Source organism: Salvelinus fontinalis, chromosome 15 (assembly GCF_029448725.1).
Source record: "Salvelinus fontinalis isolate EN_2023a chromosome 15, ASM2944872v1, whole genome shotgun sequence".
NCBI lineage: Eukaryota > Metazoa > Chordata > Actinopteri > Salmoniformes > Salmonidae > Salvelinus > Salvelinus fontinalis.
The window spans coordinates 13,980,234-14,000,695 of NC_074679.1; the positions used below are offsets into that span (position 1 = coordinate 13,980,234).

The 20,462-nt window shown below is 43.0% G+C and overlaps 1 protein-coding gene across 5 annotated transcripts in view; it reads left to right on the forward strand.

Annotated features, from left to right (window-relative positions):
- The window catches only part of LOC129811447 (protein quaking-A), a 125,353-nt gene extending 107,538 nt beyond the window's left edge, over positions 1-17,815 (forward strand). Inside the window, exons 5-8 of one of the 5 annotated variants that reach the window (XM_055862748.1) lie at positions 7,184-7,271; positions 8,839-9,258; positions 11,732-11,806; positions 13,927-17,815. In XM_055862748.1, coding sequence (XP_055718723.1) covers positions 7,184-7,271; positions 8,839-9,258; positions 11,732-11,806; positions 13,927-13,943 — 600 coding nt within the window. In that variant the 3' untranslated portion in view covers positions 13,944-17,815. Of the gene's footprint in view, positions 1-7,183; positions 7,272-8,838; positions 9,259-11,731; positions 12,459-13,926 lie in introns of those variants that run through there. The other 4 variants (XM_055862750.1, XM_055862749.1, XM_055862752.1 and 1 more) reach the window with 4 other exon arrangements.
- The last annotated feature ends 2,647 nt before the right edge of the window (positions 17,816-20,462 follow it).

The window sequence follows — 20,462 nt, forward strand, 5'->3', positions numbered from 1 at the left end:
TGTCCTGGGGCTCTGTTGTTTGTGTTTGTGAACAGAGCCCCAGGACCAGCTTGCTTAGGGGACTCTTCTCCAGGTTCAACTCTCTGTAGGTGATGGCTTTGTTATGGAAGGTTTGGGAATCGCTTCCTTTTAGGTGGTTGTAGAATTTAACTTCTACTTCATCACAATCCCGGATCCGGGAGCACCATCAGTAAAAAAGCTGACTAGCATAGCCTAGCATAGCGTCACAAGTAAATACTAGCATCTAAATATCATTAAATCACAAGTCCAAGACACCAGATGAAAGATACACATCTTGTGAATAGAGGCATCCTTTCTGATTTTTAAAATGTTTTACAGGGAAGACACAATATGTAAATCTATTCGCTAACCACGATAGCAAAAGACACGACTTTTTTTCCCACTATTTTTTCCCTGCATAGGTAGCTATCACAATTTCGACCAAATAAAGATATAAATAGCCACTAACCAAGAAACAACTTAATCAGATGACAGTCTGATAACATATTTATTGTATAGCATATGTTTTGTTAGAAAAATGTGCATATTTCAGTTATAAATCATAGTTTACCATTGCAGCCACCATCACAACTCTCACCAAAGCAACTAGAATAACTAGAATATTCACCAATGTGAATTACCTAAATACTCATCATAAAACATTTATGAAAAATACACAGCGTACAGCAAATGAAAGACAAAGATCTTGTGAATCCAGACAATATTTCAGATTTTTTAAGTGTTTTACAGCGAAAACACAATATAGCATTATATTAGCTTACTACAATAGCCAACCACACAACAGCATTGTTTCAAGCCAACAATAGCGATAACGAATAAACCAGCAAAAGATATTAATTTTTTCACTAACCTTCTCATATTTCTTCAGATGACAGTCCTATAACATGATATTACACAATACATATAGAGTTTGTTCGAAAATGTGCATATTTAGCGGCACAAATCGTGGTTATACAATGAGAATAGTAGCCAAGCTGCCAACAATATGTTGGGAGAAATCTTGGGAGAGGCACCTAATCTAATCAGTAACTAAATTTAAACTTGACTAAAAAATACAGGTTGGACAGCAAATGAAAGATACATTAGTTCTTAATGCAATCGCTGTGTTAGATTTTTAAAATTAACGTTCCTACGACATACAGCGTGCGTTAAAGCGAGACCGCACCGAAATTAATGGCGGAATATGAGTTTAACATTTTTCAACAGAACAACGAATTAACATCATAAATAGTTCTTACTTTTTGATGAGCTCCCATCAGAATCTTGGCAAGTTGTCCTTTTTCCAAAAGAATCGTTGCTCGGTTGTAGATTGTCACCTTCAACGTTGGAATTAGCAGTAAACAATAGCCATGTGGGCCAGATGTGCCCAACTCACTAGAACGCAGCACAAATAAATACCCGAAAATCGCAATATACTGATATAAACTGATATAACTTGGTTTAAAATAACAACATTATGATGTCTTTAACACCTAAATCGAATAAAATCAGAGCCGGATATATCTAAGGGCTATAACGGGAGCTTTCTAGAACGCCATCCTGAGGTCTGTCTTGCGTCATGGCGAAGGAAAGAAAGAGAGGACCCCACGTTGCCAGCCCATTTATAAGGCCTCAGATCTGCCTAGCAACTCCATTTCAATTCTCGCTATTTGCTGACATCCAGGGGAAGGCGTATGCAGTGCATCTCAACCAATAGAAGACATGCAAATTAATAAACCGACCTCAGAACAGCCTGCAGATTTCAGATTTCTCACTTCCTCATTGGAAAATTGCTCCAACTCGAGTTCTGTTTTGCTCACAGATATAATTCAAACGGTTTTAGAAACTAGAGAGTGTTTTCTATCCAATAGTAATAATAAAATGCATATTGTATGAGCAAGAATTGAGTACGAGGCAGTTTAATTTGGGAACGAAATTTTTACAAAGTGCAAACATCACCCCCTATTGAGAAATTAACGTCTCTTTTCTGGATTTTGATAATTAGCGGATGTCGGCCTAATTCTGCTCTGCATGTATTATTTGGTGTTCTACGTTGTACACAGAATATATTTTTGCAGAATTCTGCATGCAGAGTGTCAATTTGGGGTTTGTCCCATTTTGTGAAATCTTGATTGGTGAGCGGACCCCAGACCTCACAACCATAAAGGGCAATGGTTTCTATGACTGATTCAAGTATTTCTAGCCAGATCCTAATTGGTATGTTGAATTTTATGTTCCTTTTGATGGCATAGAATGCCCTTCTTGCCTTGTCTCTCAGATCGTTCACAGCTTTGTGGAAGTTAGCTGTGGTGCTGATGTTTAGGCCAAGGTATGTATAGTTTTTTGTGTGCTCTAGGGCAACGGTGTCTAGATGGAATTTGTATTTGTGGTCCTGGCGACTGGACCTTTTTTGGAACACCATTATTTTGGTTTTACTGAGATTTACTGTCAGGGCCCAGGTCTTGCAGAATCTGTTCAGAATATCTGGGTGCTGCTGTAGGCCCTCCTTGGTTGATGACAGAAGCACCAGATCATCAGCAAACAGTAGACATTTGACTTCAGATTCTAGTAGGGTGAGGCCGGGTGCTCTCTTTCTCTCTGGGTCTCTTTCTCTCTGGGTCTCTTTCTCTCTGGGTCTCTCTCTCTCTGGGTCTCTCTCTCTCTGGGTCTCTCTCTCTCTGGGTCTCTCTCTCTCTGGGTCTCTCTCTCTCTGGGTCTCTCTCTGGGTCTCTCTCGTCTCTCTCTCGTCTCTCGTCTCTCTCTCTCTCTCTCTCGTCTCTCTATAGCCTGGTGAGTTCTTGATAAGTTGTCTTGGCGCGGTGACTAGAGTAATCACTATTCTCCAGATGTTAGTTTAGGAGGGAGGGATGGGACGGAGGGAGGGAGGGATGGGATGGGACGGAGGGAGGAATTTGGGGAGGCGAAGATGTGAAAAACAGTATTCAGGCACCCCACCCCCCTCATGATCAATGTGATGTCATTAGTCCCTCAACGCACTCCCCCCCAGATACATCCTTTCCAGTTCATCTACTTTTCCCTTACATTCTCTCCCAGCCTCAAGGCCTCCCTGGCCAGTCTCTGTTTACACTTGTGGTAATTGGAGATGTTTGGGAGGCAACCTGACCGGCGCCCAGCTTCTCCCTTCCTCGTTATGACTGGCAGCTTAGACCAGTGAAGTAAAGCACGGAGGAGCCCACTGGGGGGAAAAGGGATTGTTTTCTCCCTACATTCCCTGGCTTTCTCTCTGTTCCTCCACTCTGTCTCCCTCCCTCTGCTGTATGTCACGAAAGCAGGGGCCCTTGCCAGACATGAGCAAACGCTTTTGAGTCGGCATGGCAGACATGAGCAAACACACCCAACTCAGTCAGGGCACCATGGTCTGTTTATCTGAGAGGGAGGGAGAGGACAAGGGTGTGGCTTTCCAAACATTATGATACACACATCTGTTGCTATAGCCAAACTGTCCACACAAATCACCACTAGCGAAAACTGTTTACTTGAACGTGTTGAAATCTTGTTTCATTTTCGTGGGATTTTCCAGTACTATGATGTTCCAGGAGTCATTTGTCATTGTTTGTGCTTACGGCTCCTCTCTCTCTTCCTCCCTTTCCCTTTCTCTCTCTCTCTTCCTCCCTTTCTCTCGCTCTTCCTCCCTTTCTCTCGCTCACTGTCAGACTGTGTGTGAGAACATGAGTGTGATTTGTTGGGCTGTCAGGCAGGCAGGGGGACAACTTGTCTGTCATCCCCATCCTCCCCGATAGCTTCTACCGCTCCACAGATTTAACACATAGGCCTCATTGATTGAATCTGATAACTGTGAATAGAGCGGGTGTACTCAGTACCTTTAGCTGCTAGACAGTGTGTCTCTGTCTGTCTGTGACAGTAAAGGGGGAAAGTTTCTCTCCTTGTCCTCAGTGTTTGTAATCCATGCAACATTTGTCTGGGGAATCGGACAGCCCATTCCAGACATGATTCCCCTTCCGTACACACACACACACACACACACACACACACACACACACACACACACACACCACACACCACACACCACACACACACACACTACCTCTGAATGTTTCATGAGGAAACGGGGCGTGAGCTGTGCCACCACAGCATTGTGTTATTTGTGAAGGCTCTATGGTCACATGGACGTCAAAGTAATCTCTAGTCCCTTCAGCCTGGCAACATGAAACATACATTCAGTCTTCAGGAAAGTCTCCAAGTCCTGTCATAGTTCACTCCTAGATAGTAGCAGACAGTAGACGCCCACTGTCTGTAGTCCTAGTGTGACCCAGTTCCATCCAGCTCTCAAATCAATCAATACAACCATTAGTTGTAATAAGTCCTATTTCTAATAGGGTTTCATTAATGTACACAACATAATCACTGCCTTGTGTTGTTTATGAAGGGACTAATGCAGTGGAGTAAGTTGACCTGCTTCCATGTGGCCTTTAGGAAGATTTTCTACCAGACTGCTATGAAGAAAGAGTTATGCTATGAAGCGCTGTGTCAGCTGGATTCCTGAGGGGTGTGCCTGCCCAGAGTTGACTTTCTGTTTGCCTCCACACACACACCATACTTTCTGTTTTCGTCTCTGCCGCACACACACCACCTTCCTTGCAGCATCTGTATACCCTCCCCTCTACGTTGCTTTGCACCCCTCACAACAGCACTTCTGCTCTGCAGAGCTGGAGAGATGTTGATAGTGACACCCCAGTCCCAGGAGCCTCTTTAACCCTCCCGACCTCCAAATCCATCATCCTCAGCCCCCTGTCCTGTCCTTATCTGCGTGCGACTCTCTCTCACACACACATCCTTCCGCATGCATTGCGCTAATTGAGTCCCGGCCCGATGACCGCCCACTCCCTCTTAGCCACAGCTCTATCTCTGTGTTTGTAAGCACCACCACACCCACACACCCACACACACACACCCACACACACACACACACACACACCCACACACACACACACACACACACACACACACACACACACACACACACACACACACACACCCACACACACACCTAGGGAAACCAGCCAGGCCTCTCCTCCCTCAAAGGGAAAACAACTAGCAGCCTCTCACCTTTTGTCCAACTCTCATTATTGGGTCTGTATTTAAAAAGGTTAGCAGCGTCAGCTGCAAGGTGGAAACACTGTGGTTCTTCAATCTCACCCGCCAAACTCTGTCTACTCTCCAGTTTGTACATTAAACGGTGTGTTGTAACAGCGTTATAAATGTGTTACCGGCAAAACACACAGTAGGCCTTTATGTTTTGGCTTAGTCTCTTATTTTGTAAAAATGTTTTGGTCTAATGTCAGCCTTGGCTCAGATCCAAGCTGGCTGACACAGATCGGGGACAAAAAGCATAGAGAAAGACATCCAGCTGTCCCTTTCATGAGAATCATTTGCGAAAATGTTCTCAGACTTGGGAGAAGCTGTCTAGAAGGTGGTCAGGGCCACGATCTGATTTAATTAGTGATGGTAAACGTGGAAGGCAGGCAGACGACGGACGATCTAATAGAATGGGCAGCTAAAGATGTTCACTCTACCGCAACCACCTCTGGCAAGTGTTTAGGAAGCTAAAAAGGCCTAAATGGTTCCTCTGAGTGGGCTCTGTGTGGAGCGTTTAAACAGCTAATTAGCAGTGATTTAAGCCCATTTCCAGGTTGAGGAGACCATGTTAGCGTTAGCCATTCTCTGTGAACATAGCTAATTAGGCATTCTGCTCAGCAGGCCTAGTATCTCACCACCTCTGAGGCTGAGGAGGTTGTTCTAATAGCCACTGAATGGGCCTGGGTCCTACTAGGATCCAGGATTTCCTGTGTGTTTGTGTGTTTGTGTGTGTGTGTGTGTGTGTGTGTGTGTGTGTGTGTGTGTGTGTGTGTGTGTGTGTGTGTGTGTGTGTGTGTGTGTGTGTGTGTGTGTGTGTGTGTGTAGCTGAATGCTCTTGGTTAGTTGTGGCACTAGCTGAATGCTAGACCTTTAACACTGAATTTAAGCAAAATTCCCCAACTTCCTGGCCTTAACTTCCTAGGGAAAATTTCAGGAAATTTACCGGAAGGTTTCCGACCCTTTGCAACCCTAGTCTGAGCGGCCTTATCTGTCTGTAGCCCAAATCAAATCAGCCTTGTCTATCTGTCTGTTTGCAGCAGCCTTGTCTGTCTGTAGATCAAATCAAATCAGCCTCGTCTATCTGTCTGTTTGCAGCAGCCTTGTCTGTCTGAAGCCTCGTCTATCTGTCTGTTTGCAGCAGCCCTGTCTGTCTGTAGCCCAAATCAAATCAGCCTTGTCTATCTGTCTGTTTGCAGCAGCCCTGTCTGTCTGTAGATCAAATCAAATCAGCCTCGTCTATCTGTCTGTTTGCAGCAGCCCTGTCTGTCTGTAGATCAAATCAAATCAGCCTCGTCTATCTGTCTGTTTGCAGCAGCCTTGTCTGTCTGAAGCCTCGTCTATCTGTCTGTCTGCTGCAGTCACACCGGTCCTTCTTTATTACGATCTACTTGGAAAAGCACTGGGTTTCTTCTTTGTTGTCATTGTTATGGAGTGTTTAGCCGCTTCGGGGGGGGAAGCGGGCTCGGGGAGAGAAGGGGACGGGTGCTAACTTAATTGCTTCCATGAATAATTTAACTTGACTAATTTGGGGGATAATGACAGTGACACTGCTTATGTATGTATTTATTTATCCAAACATTAATTGACAGGACTGACATTAGCTGGGCTTTTATTGCACATTTGATTGTGCACAAGGGGGAGAAAAATAAATTCTCAGTAATTATCTCGCTGATAAGTGGTTTATGAATGCGTTTTTCCCTGCCTAATGTCTGTCAGCGATTTAGCAACAAAATGAGATGATGCAACATGACCATGGTGTTGTAGCTCTTCTCGATACCTCCCTCCCTCGTTCAACGTGCTTTTGGAGAACTAGCTGTAGCCAGGGTTTGTTCATTAGGAACCAAACGGAACCATTCGGAACAGGAAGGTGCCTACCTGAATTTGTTCAATAGAAACTCGTTTTCGTTTCAAAAGGTGTCCTCTAATGTGTACATCTCTGGACATCTGTCCCTATGTACACCCCCCCCCCCCCCCCCACACACACTTGCAATAGTGACACAGCACAGTAACATGTCTTAACATGACTGAAGTGTTAACTGACCTGTTGATTTGTTTGTTGTTCCAGGCGGAAGGAGAGGATAACCTGAAGAAGATGCAGCTGATGGAGCTGGCCATTCTCAACGGGACGTACCGAGACACCAACATCAAGACACGTACGCTTTACAGCCACACACACAATACACACTACACAATGTTACACACCAACGCTTATCATTAATCGTCTTAATCCATCTGTTATTGTATTAACCACTTAGAACCTCACAATAACCACTTAGAACCTCACAATAACCACTTAGAACCTCACAATAACCACTTAGAACCTCACAATAACCACAGTGAAGAATAGATGCTCATGCTATACAGTTAACTGTGTGCCTCTGCCTCATGTGTTGTAGTCATTGCAGTGCTTTCTTTTTTATATGATAAACTTATGCACTTTGCTCTGAAGTGTTGTCCAAGATGTCTGACCCATGTATACCTACCTACTAAAACCACCTGTATCCAAGTAGATCAGTTTCCCCTGCCCTCCTCCCGCTGGTCCCTCTATGTGCCCTTTCCCCTCCCATATGGATGCAATCACAGTTTGCTGCAATGTCGGGGGGGGGGCTTCTATATGCCTTCGGCGCCCTGCAGAAATCACTCGCTCATCTCTGCATGACGTAGTTCACGCATCTGTTACAAACACTGTTTAGTTTTCCCATCTCCAGAGAGTTACTTTCTCTGGAGTTCATCCCACCCAGAGTTCCCACGTTCTGCACTTTCATGTCTCTTTGATGGCTGCTTGAAATTTGTCACAATTTACTGTTTGCATTATTATTTATTATTATTATTATTATTATTATTATCATTATCATGATATTAGTCATGTTTTGAGCATTGTTTTCAGTCCAAAAAGTAATGGCTTGTTTTGAAATAAAAATCTAATTTGTAAAATGTGAAATGATTTGACTTGGCAGACATTGGTTTCTAACACCAGTGTCTGGACCATTGTCTGGTTCTCTCGGCTGTGTTGCCAGCCCTGCGATACTCAGCATGAATTAGTCACCGAGTCACATGTAAAACATTGATCCAACCTCCCCCGCTGTCTGTGATGTTCACCATGTCAGAACATTTGCAAATGCAAAACGTGTTTGAAAAGCTTTTGTCTATTTATTTTGTCAGCCAACCAAAATGGTCTAACGGTCATGTAGCGGAGTAGAGGGCATCAGAACTTCAACTAGATTTCAACTAGTCTGTCCAAAGCAGCGCCTCATTGGCCGAGCGACTAGTCCAATAGACTGGATTGTCTTTTTGGGGGATTGACGTGATCCTCCTTTTGGTCCTTATCAGAAACGTCCATCTCTCCTCTTCATGACCACCGGCTCCATTTCTGTTGGCTTGTACCGTCAGCAGTACAGGAAGTCGTGGTTGACATGGTGATTGATATGCTTAATGTGGTCTGTGCATTGGTGTTGAATGCAACGTTTTATAGTTTGGTATGGGGATCTTTTATTATTTTCTTGTTTACTTCATTTTTTGTTTGCTGGTTCACCGTGATCATTGCATGGTCTAATTGTCCTTTTTTTCACCCCTCCCCCCCTTCTCCCCCCCTTTTCCTACTTTTTGTGTTTTCCAACTCTCGCTTCTCCACCTGTGATTTTGGTCAACCGCACCACCACATCTCTACCCCCTTGTCTTGTATCTCTCTGTCTTTCTGTCTTTCACTCTTGCTTATGGCAGACCCCCTTGCGTTCTCTCTTGCAGCGGCGGCCGCCGCCGCTCAGGGCCCCCGTCTAATGCAGGCCCCCCAGGGGCAGTTGATGGCCCCCCATCAGCAGATGAGGCCCCCCACACCGGCAGGGCCTCCCATCATGAACATCATCCGACAACCCCAAATGCAGGGCATGTTACCCAATGGTACCCCAACCCTGGTGCCTCCCTCGCCGGAAGGCGGCATCCTCTACGCCTCCCCGTACGACTACCCGTACGCCCTGGCGCCCACCTCCCTACTGGAGTACCCCATCGACCACAATGGGGTTCTAGGTAAGCGACCCTGGGGCCTGGGCGGCGGTCCCTTTAGCCCCGGACAGGAGGGCAGCTTGTTTTACCCTGGGTTTTTGGACGCGGCTTCGATGAGCCACGGTCAAGACTTGTTGAAAGGTAAATATGTCGTATCCAGCTGAAAAAACAGGGTTGTTATGGGTGTGACCTTATGACCTGACAGCTGAACAGGACTAATGCGCTAACAAAGGACAAGGGGGGCAGGGAATTTTTATTTTTTATTTTAGCTCATCTCCCCAGCATCCTTTTACTGGCTCAGGTTTAGTTTATCATTTTAGTCATTTAGCAGACACTCTTATCCAGAGAGACTTACAGGAGCAACTACAATGACGTGCCTTGCTCAAGGGCACATCGACAGATGTTCACCTAATCGGCTCTGGGATTCGAACCAGCGACCTTTCATTTAATGGCCCAACGCTACCACTAGGCTACCTGTCATTTTCTCTCTGTTCTGCAGCTGCCGTTTTACTCCCATGCAATATGAGTTGCCTTGTCTGAAGACACTCTGGCAGGGACATGCTCGTGTGCACAGTCCCGCGCTCTAGCTTCTTTATGCTCTCGCTAGCGGCAGATTCAGTCTGGCTGTGGATCCCCCCCGGATTTCAGCAGCTTTTGAAATGAGTATTGTTTTTTTCCCAGCTAGCTCTGTGCTCTAGCCTTGATGCCAGTAGAAAGTCCCCTTTGTCCCGGTGGGGATGTTCATTAAATTCACTGTTCTCATTTTTCCCATTGGCTCAGTTTTCACACTCTTGAACTTCAACTTGGTACGAGCCACTGACATTCCCCAGTCAATATGTCAGCCGTGGGAGTTACATTCCGTAGGTGCGGGTGTGTATGCACGCCGGCGTGCACGCTCAAAGCAATATTCTGTCGAAGAAACATTTAGACGTGACTGACGATAATATCTCACATTTTATGGAGGCTTTCGCCCTCTAATTTGACCAAATAATGACTGTATGCCACTGCATACCTTGTCAAGTTTTGACAGCGGGCCCTTTCCTGTTTGTGTCGCTGCCTTAATGACATGCCTGAGGTGTTGATCCTGACATCATGAGACGGCTGATACACAGGTGCCACGTTAGCTGACCCCGTGTGTCCGTGGAAGAGGTGCCTGGGGGAGCTGTTCTGTAGTACAGAACCTACTGGATGTTCTCTCTCATTTGGAGGGGACAGCAGCTTAGTGCCTTTTATTTAGTCGCCGTATTGATCGGCGCCTTCAGCAACAGAGAGCCACCGGAACACAACATGCATCGGGCTCTGTTAGACCTGCTCAGGACTCAGAGGAAACTTCAGGACATCTGGTGCTGCAGAGTGGAATGTGGGCGGACTGGCTTGGTCATCAACCAGCACTGTGAAACGGCACGCAGCTTGCCTGCCTTTCCCTGCCAGGATAGATGGATATTAGTGTAAGGGCTGTTACAAATGTGATGTAACCATCACTGGCTTAATCCACCACAACTCTCCATTCCAGCATGGAAACCTACCCAAGACTTCTTATTTTAGGGCCAACATTCTGAGTTGTCTCCTTTAGAAGTGCTCACTTGATAACTGCAGACGAGAGTTTACTGGTGTACCATTTGACAGGATGCCCAGATGGTTGTCACGGTGACCTGTTCTGTGGGGACGGTCCACCATTTAGCCATTGAAGGGCTCTGACACAAATCTCTTTAAATGCTTTCTGGGTAATGAAGAGCAGAGAAATATGACCACCCCAGCATCACTCTGCCATCTCTCTGTCCCCGAGATCTGGGAGGCTATCCTTCCCCGGCTCACTAAATCAGAAATATTGACATATCCGCATAAAAGCCCAAGAGCTCCGACCCCTGAGTGGTGAAATGGTGTCTCGCTGACTGCACTGAGCTCTAGCTAGGCTTTTAGACAAACTTTTAGATTGTCCAACTCGTTGCATTAAGGATTTACCTTGAACACTTTTCAATCTGGGATTTGTTTTGGGTCATAGACTAATTGTTTATCTCTATGCACAGTCACAGTTCCTATGCAACCAACATAGTATTTTACTCCATTTCCGTGTATGATATCAGGAGAAACCACACCAGGGTAATTGAAATGTCTGTCTTCATTTGTGACAAATATTCAGAGAGAAATGAATGCTACTGCCAGTGAGCAGATTGATACTGAGAGATGTAGAGATGTGAGAGAGCCAGGTGGTGTCTTGCACTATCCAATTAGGATCTGAGCTGCATTGGATTTTCACACCTTTCAAAATCAGCCAATTGTTTTTCTTCCTCAATCCCCCCCGTCTCCTATGGAAGATGAGCTTTTTTTTGCTAGATAGCTTTAGTCCCCTGTCCCCCTGCCCACCGGTTTCCACAAATCCTCTATGTAACACTGAGTACTGTGAAATTTTACTACCTAAGTTATACATTTGTAGATGTTATTAGCAAATGTTATTTTTTCTCTGCATTTTTCATACATGTCTGTCATGTTTATGTATATTATAATTGAATGTATAAGCAGTATATGTAAATGTCAATATGTATTACTGTGTAAGACTTGTTTTTCCCCTCCTAATGTGAACGGTTTCTAACCTTGTGGACTTGTTGCAATCTAGGTGCAATGGCTACTAAAATGAGACGACATGACTCGCGCGTCCATCCTTACCAAAGGATTGTGACCGCAGACAGAGGTTAGTTTAGTTTCTAGGATGCTTTACTTTGCCTGTTGATTGCATTGCCTTATATTTGCCTTAGTTGGAGATTTCTCGTGTTTTTATATACTGCACATTATGCACATTATGTTTACATACGTAGTACTCAATATATTTTAATGCTCAGGCAAAAGCGATGTTAATTGCTTTGGTTTACAAGAACTGTGACCCTTGGTGACAGAACAGGTATCACACGCCGTGTTCAAGCTAAGTTTTCTTAACATTCGTCTGATGTGAAATAAGATCCTAAAATAAGTCAGCCTTGTTTCCATCATTCCATTTGTTTTACTTATGAGGAACAGAGTCGAAAGCGACTGAACACGAAGTAGACAGTAGATAGTTGCCACCAGGCATAATTTTTCCACTTGGTTTATGTCTTTATTTTTGCTTTCTGTAAAAAATATATAAAAAAATTGGTAGGACGGACATACCTAATCAGAGCTAGTTAACGTTCTCTCCAGTGTGTTTAAGTATTGCAATAAAATGTAAAAATACATGGGGAAAATGTTATTTCAGTTGTACATGAGGTACTGTCATTTAATATTTTGACATTTTATAACAAGTGTATTTATGGTTCCTGTATATACTGATAATAAAGAAAAATAATTGGGGGAAATTAATCTATTCATTACGTAACGCTAGTTACTGTTATTCATTGCGTAATGCTAGTTACTGTTATTCACTGCGTAATGCTAGCTAGTTACTGTTATTCCTTGCGTAACGCTAGTTACTGTTACTCATTGTGTAACGCTAGTTACTGTTATTCATTGCGTAACGCTAGTTACTGTTACTCATTGCGTAACGCTAGTTACTGTTATTCATTGCGTAACGCTAGTTACTGTTATTCATTGCGTAACGCTAGTTACTGTTATTCATTGCGTAACGCTAGTTACTGTTATTCATTGCGTAACGCTAGTTACTGTTATTCATTGCGTAACGCTAGTTACTGTTATTCATTGCGTAACGCTAGTTACTGTTACTCATTGCCTAACGCTAGTTACTGTTACTCATTGCGTAACGCTAGTTACTGTTACTCATTGCGTAACGCTAGTTACTGTTACTCATTGCGTAACGCTGGTTACTGTTACCCATTGCGTAACGCTGGTTACTGTTACTCATTGCGTAACGCTAGTTACTGTTACTCATTGCGTAACGCTAGTTACTGTTACTCATTGCCTAACGCTAGTTACTGTTACTCATTGCCTAACGCTGGTTACTGTTACTCATTGCGTAACGCTAGTTACTGTTACTCATTGCCTAACGCTAGTTACTGTTACTCATTGCGTAACGCTAGTTACTGTTACTCATTGCGTAACGCTAGTTACTGTTACTCATTGCCTAACGCTGGTTACTGTTACTCATTGCGTAACGCTAGTTACTGTTACTCATTGCCTAACGCTAGTTACTGTTACTCATTGCGTAACGCTAGTTACTGTTACTCATTGCGTAACGCACGCTAGTTACTGTTATTCATTGCGTAACGCTAGTTACTGTTATTCATTGCGTAACGCTAGTTACTGTTATTCATTGCGTAACGCTAGTTACTGTTATTCATTGCGTAACGCACGCTAGTTACCGTTATTCATTGCGTAACGCACGCTAGTTACCGTTATTCATTGCGTAACGCTAGCTAGTTACCGTTATTCATTGCGTAACGCTAGCTAGTTACTGTTATTCATTGCGTAACGCTAGTTACTGTTATTCATTGCGTAACGCTAGCTAGTTACTTTAAGTCTCTTTACCACTAATCACACTGCTGGTAATTTCCATTCCAACCTCAAAGAAACTAAACCATACTTATTTTTTTGTACTTTGTTCGACCTCTCTTGAGTTCTGGTACTGGGGCCAATGTAGCGCTTTGATTAAAACAACGTTTTAATTCAGGTTGGGGGCTTAGTAGTTGAGATCGTGATGTAACAACCTCATGACTATAACACTATTAGCTAGCTGGGTTTGTCTCTTGGCGGGAATTAGTGGGAATAAGAGATTGCAGTAATTTTATTGTTAAAAATGATGTCATTCCAGTCTCTTCTTGCTGACACTAATATCCTTTCTATTTTTTCTTTCCTTTTGTTTGTTTTTTGTTTCTAACCACCTAGCCGCCACCGGCAACTAACACATGACCTTCTGACCTCTGAACTCTTCACCCAATGACGAGCCGCCCCAAGCCTGCCTGCTGATCAGTTAACTGGTAATTGCCTTTTGCTAGCCTCTCGGGACGCAGTGAGAAAGAGGCGCCTGCCCTTAGTTACCCTAACAAGTTTTTTTGTTTTTTTTAAACATTTGAAAAAAACGATACACATCATAAACTCATTGAAACACATCAAACCCAAGTTATTATTTGATTGATTTCTGTTCATTGAGTTGAATTCCCATTCTCTCTCTTTCTTTTTCTTCATGAATCACAAACTGGAGGGATGTGTGTGTGTTACTAATGAATCTGCACTGAATTTAAAATGTGTATATATATATATATATATATATATATATATATATATATATATATATATATATAATCTCAATAAAGATCCCATCCTCCCTGTCGACCGCCCCATACCTGCTCTGATTCGGTGACCTCACTAATAATTACTGAACAATGGTAAACGGGAACTGAACCCAAACGGTATGCCCCCAGTCCCTCTTTCCCTCCCCATTCCACACTTCCTTGTGGGTCATTTGAAAGAAAAGGAAATAGAAGGAAAGAGAAACTACACTCACACCAACTTGTTGATTCTCTGTCATTTTCCTATGTAATCGTGCATTATGAACCCCTGAGACGATAATGTGCTGACACATTCTGGGTGTGCCCTCCACGGCTGTCTGTTAAAAGCATGGCTAAATTGACTGCAAATGGAGCTTATAATTCGTTTTTATGTTATGTTTTTCTTTGGTTTTACTTGATTTTTCTGTTTTCTCGTTAATTCATTCTAATGAGCTCTTTTTGTGAAGGACTAGCCAGACAAAGCAGGTTGTAAGAACTTAAAAGGTAGCTTTTGAAGTGGCAGGCCTATCGTGGGCAGTTAGCGGAAGCTAGGTGGGGTGCTGGGGCAGGGTGATATAGGGAAGAATCAGCGGTGTTTCTATTACTATAATGAAAGTAGGATGAGTTGAGGGCACAGTGGATATATAGTCAACTAGCTACTGAACTATGCTCCTCCACACTGTGTCCAAGTATACCGTGCCTGATGTATTCAGAGAAATGATGCGAGCTGTGATCTAAAAGACAAAAAAAAAAGTATTGTGTGCATATTTAGCCAAAGGGTTTCCAGTTGAATTATATCTACATAAATATGTATCTAACCGCAGAGGGCTCTCTGTCATTTTAGCGTTTGAAAGGGTGTGATTTCATGCTTGCGTAAGTAAAGCTCTAGTTTCCCATCAAGAGACAAAGGCGATTAACAATAAAGATGGCTACTGGTGGAGGGGGGGATCCTGATAGTGAAGTTTTGTATATATTTCATTTTCTCTTTTTTTGATTTAGCCTTTTTGTTTTTGGTTGTATCTACACCCCTGGCAAAAAAATGCATTCTCATTTTGCGTTTCAGCATTTGGCCAATTCTCTACGCTCGTGTGTTTTTGTAGTTTTCTTTTAATCTCTTTCCAATTTGATACCAATCAAGTCATCCTGGGGGACGGGATACTTGCCCTCATGCAAATATGCCTGTTTGAATTTAAATGACTTTCAGGGGAAATGTATTTATTTTTAACCCTCACCATACCAGTTTGAAGTCCCTCAATTAGCACATCCACAATGTGTCTCCATGAAGGTATAGTCCCTGAGCCCTGACCGTTTCTTTAACTCTTTCTCAAGAACAAAAATAGGATGTGAAAGCCATGCCTGCCTGTTCAAATTGCTTTATACATACCTGTTATATATATACATACACACACACACACACAGAGTGAGAGAGAGATACATGTAGATACCTGTCATTACATATTAAAGATGGAGAACAAAATGAAATACTCTTACAGGGTGCTGGAGAAGAAAACATATATATTTTTGGCAATTTTAGCTTTTTATACTTGCAGTTACAAAATATGGAAAAAAAAGTTAAAAAAAATAGTATGCAGAAAAAGGACATGTGGCAAAAATGCTGTGTTACTTTGGATATTATTGGCTTGGAAAATAAAAAATAAAGACCAAAATAGTCATACCTAGGAACATTGCAAGGATGTAAGTGTTACGAAGAGGGGTTGAGCGAGACACAGAAAATATTTTTTAGTTTTTAAGTTAGAAGAAGTGCCTTATTGACGGTTGTTTCTTTTTCCAAGTGTTAACATTCTGTTCAGTGATATCCAGCAACAACTAGGAAACTGCAGAGAGGAACGGCTTCTGTATGCGCTCTGAAGAGTTGAGCAGGGTAGCTCCGTCATTATTGCTGAGCTACTGAAGTTATTCTATGCAAAAAGAATAGCAGTCGTATGACCAGCTAAAATATGTGCCATGGTTCGTCTTCCCAAGTATAAGTTCAGTTTTTTTGTTTTCTTTTTTTATCTTTGGCCCTTTTCTCTGCCATCGGAACACGTTTCATTTCTTATTTCTCTGCATTTTGATTTAACGTGTTATCCTTGTCTTGTTTTCTGGTAACTGTGATTATTCTACAAAGAACAAACTGCCAATAGCAATGCAGAAGTCTGCCAGGACATTAGGAACATTTATGAATAAATTGAATATAAAATGAGATTAAGCGGGGAAAAGCTGTTTGCATGTATACCTCTGTTTCAAAATCGGCAAACTGAAAACATCCACTCTAACAATGCTTTCTCACTACTGTTGGGGAATGTAGCCAACCCGTTTTATAATCGACCTAAAGACCTGAGAGGGTTTTCCCAGATGCAGTTCGGAGCTCTTCAGATTGGGAGGGGGGGGCTGGATGTATTGATTTCTATGTTAGTCAATATGTAGCCATTCTGAAAGTGATCGACATACAGCAGGACGATATAGCAGAGACTAGAAAAACTCCTTGCCTCCCTACAGCTAAAATGATGAGGCCGTCTGCACTCTTAAGGGCCTTACTACTGAGTAGTGTTGGTTCCAGGTGTGAATACTGGAAGAGGTGAAAACCCACACATGGTAGAACAAACGATTACATCCAAAACTGAGGCTTGAATGCGAAATATAGACGGTTATTAGAATATCATGCCCCAAAAATCATAGTGCGAGAAAGTGCATCAATGAAAGGTGAAAACAAAAGTTTTGTCCTTAGGTCATCTCACACAACTTCACAGCCAAGCAGTTTGCACTTATTGAAACAAAAGGGGTATATCTAATCAAAGAAAAAAAATACTATAAAAAATCAATTGAGACATGAATTATAAAGTATTTTACCTTCCCTGGCAGTCTGATACTATTTATTTTTCTCATACATGCTTTACACAGAAAAGGTCAATTTGTTTTCAGTGTTTATGAATTATTCTTAATTTAAAAAATAAAATAAAAAATAATGATTTTTTAGAAATGCAATATTAACATGGAGCAAGATATGACAAGCATTTTGACAGTATTAAGAAATATTCCCTCATACAATGGCACAGCGTGTTGTAACATTGCAAAGGTTGGTTTAGTTCATCAGGTATATGGTGAAAGCTACCGTATTCTCTGGCCTGCCTAGTACGATGTATGATAATGTAATTTACAGCCATTGTTAAAGGTTTATAATGTATTTTTCTAATCTCATTTTATATGTATATTATAAAATCCTTTTTCTGACTTTTTGTTGTTGTTGTTGATGAAGCCCACTGCAACTTGTTTTTCAACCCACACCCCTTTCTTGAAATCTGTCCCTCATTAGGAGTGTTTCCTTTCCTGGAGTTAGAATTAGTTTTCTTGCCAACTCCTAGCTTGTTTAACTCATTAGCGACTTTTCGTTTCTTGTCATAAGTATTTTTACATGCTTGCTTTTTAGTTTTCATGGTGTGTGCTGTTATATTTCTTATTAACCCCTTGGCATTTATTTTAATAAAACATTCTTAGTAAGAATTTTACTAACTTGCTGATATTTTTTTTGGTCTTGTTTTTAACAAGTTTAATGGATGTACGACCTTGGTCTGGTTCACGGACTAACACAATTAAAACTGGTGTCTGACCACCAAACACTTACACTGACATGCCTGTACACACACGCATATGTGTGCACTCAGCAACACACACACACACACACACACACACACACACACACACAGTCTAACTGGAACCTGTGCACGAGCTGATCCGTCCCTCACACACACTTTCACCTGTGTTGCTGAAAAGATTCTTCTAAACACTACAGAATCCCAATTCCAGCACCGCTGCTGTCTCGTCCCTCCTTTCTGTTTATCACCACTCTCTTGTGGTTTTGCTCTTTGTAGGAGAACCAGGTAGCTGCTCGCTGTAACTGGAAGTGTAGGAGAACCAGGGAGCTTCTCTCTATAGGAGAACCAGGGAGCTGCTCTCTGTAGGAGAACCAGGGGGCTGCTCTCTGTAGGAGAACCAGGGGGCTGCTCTCTGTAGGAGAACCAGGGGGCTGCTCTCTGTAGGAGAACCAGGGAGTTTCTCTCTGTAGGAGAACCAGGGAGCTGCTCTCTGTAGGAGAACCAGGGAGCTGCTCTCTGTAGCTGTAACTGGAAGTGTAGGAGAACCAGGGAGCTGCTCTCTGTAGCTGTAACTAGAAGTGTAGGAGCCAGGGAGCTTCTCTCTGTAGGAGAACCAGGGAGCTGCTCTCTGTAGGAGAACCAGGGAGCTGCTCTCTGTAGGAGAACCAGGGAGCTGCTCTCTGTAGGAGAACCAGGGAGCTTCTCTCTGTAGGAGAACCAGGGAGCTGCTCTCTGTAGCTGTAACTGGAAGTGTAGGAGAACCAGGGAGCTGCTCTCTGTAGCTGTAACTGGAAGTGTAGGAGAACCAGGGAGCTGCTCTCTGTAGCTGTAACTAGAAGTGTAGGAGCCAGGGAGCTTCTCTCTGTAGGAGAACCAGGGAGCTTCTCTCTGTAGGAGAACCAGGGAGCTTCTCTCTGTAGGAGAACCAGGGAGCTTCTCTCTGTAGGAGAACCAGGGAGCTGCTCTCTGTAGCTGTAACTGGAAGTGTAGGAGAACCAGGGAGCTGCTCTCTGCAGCTGTAACTGGAAGTGTAGGAGAACCAGGGAGCTTCTCTCTGAAGGAGAACCAGGGAGCTGCTCTCTGTAGCTGTAACTGGAAGTGTAGGAGAACCAGGGAGCTTCTCTCTGTAGGAGAACCAGGGAGCTGCTCTCTGTAGCTGTAACTGGAAGTGTAGAAAAACCAGGGAGCTTCTCTCTGTAGGAGAACCAGGGAGCTGCTCTCTGTAGGAGAACCAGGGAGCTTCTCTCTGTAGGAGAACCAGGGGGCTGCTCTCTGTAGCTGTAACTGGAAGTGTAGGAGAACCAGGGAGCTTCTCTCTGTGGGAGAACCAGGGAGCTTCTCTCTGTAGGAGAACCAGGGAGCTGCTCTCTGTAGCTGTAACTGGAAGTGTAGGGTGGCAGGTGGAACACCAGGGTCCGACACAAATGTATAACTGAAAGCTAATATGCTGCTCATCATACAGTATCTCAAGGCAATCTGCCTCGTGTAGGAGTACGTCATCTGATTCAACACCAATGTGTCCTCCCGGGTCTGAGAGAGAGAGAGAGATTACTGTAGCGCAGAAGATACTAATGTACATATTGCTATAACTCCATACACCGTTATTACAACACATTCTAAATGAACTGGTCCTGCAATGTGCCGCGTGCTGTTGGGAAGTGGACTGTCTGATGTTAGACACAACTGGAGCCCTTATACCTGAAAAGACTATCCGTTGCTACAAAGTACTACTATTATTTACGCTTAAGTAATTCTACAGGTTATTGTAATGCTTTCACAGGGCCGTTTCACTAAAGCACCAGCCATTTATCTACAGGGTGAACCAATTGGTCGGTTCTATTAGATCATCTGTGCCTTTTTTAACCATTGTTGGTCAGTTTCATATTGAGGTGTGAAGTGTAGACTTGGAGTAGATCAGACAATGACCTAAAGGCTACACTAGAAGGGAGTACTTGTAGTGCTGACGTAGTATTCTACTGCCTTAAGCCGTTTCGCAAGAGTCTAAACGGTAGTGTTGACAATCCAACAAAAACTTTGGGATCAAATTAGAATGAACATATTAGCTTCTATTAGTGGTTTTGTAATCCGACTCTATTCACAGCCAGCGCCTGCTAATGTCTCTGTTCTGTTTCACTTCTTTCCTCTCTGTGCTTTTCTTCACTAATTTGAGGTGTTCAGACTGACACATGAGCCAAGATGAGCTGTTATTAATCTCTCTTTTTTTTTATGATTATACTTTAACCCACTGGGTGTTTGCCTCCACAATTTCAAAGTATCTCTGCACAAACAACTTTGGCTTTAACAATCTAATTCCTTAGTTTCCACAAACAAGCGAGTAAAGCGCATAACATATAGACTTTCTCCGCTGTCTGAAATTAACCAGTCTTCCCGATCTGAGGATCATGGGTGTGTTTCTGTAACACTTGACTTTAGACAAGCAATAAAGAAAAAAATAGATATCAATGGGAGTTTGTCAATCCAAAATTTGGCATATTTCCGTCTGGAGCTATGTTTAAGTAATACTTGTTGGGTCTTTTAACCTTTCTTATATATTTATGCA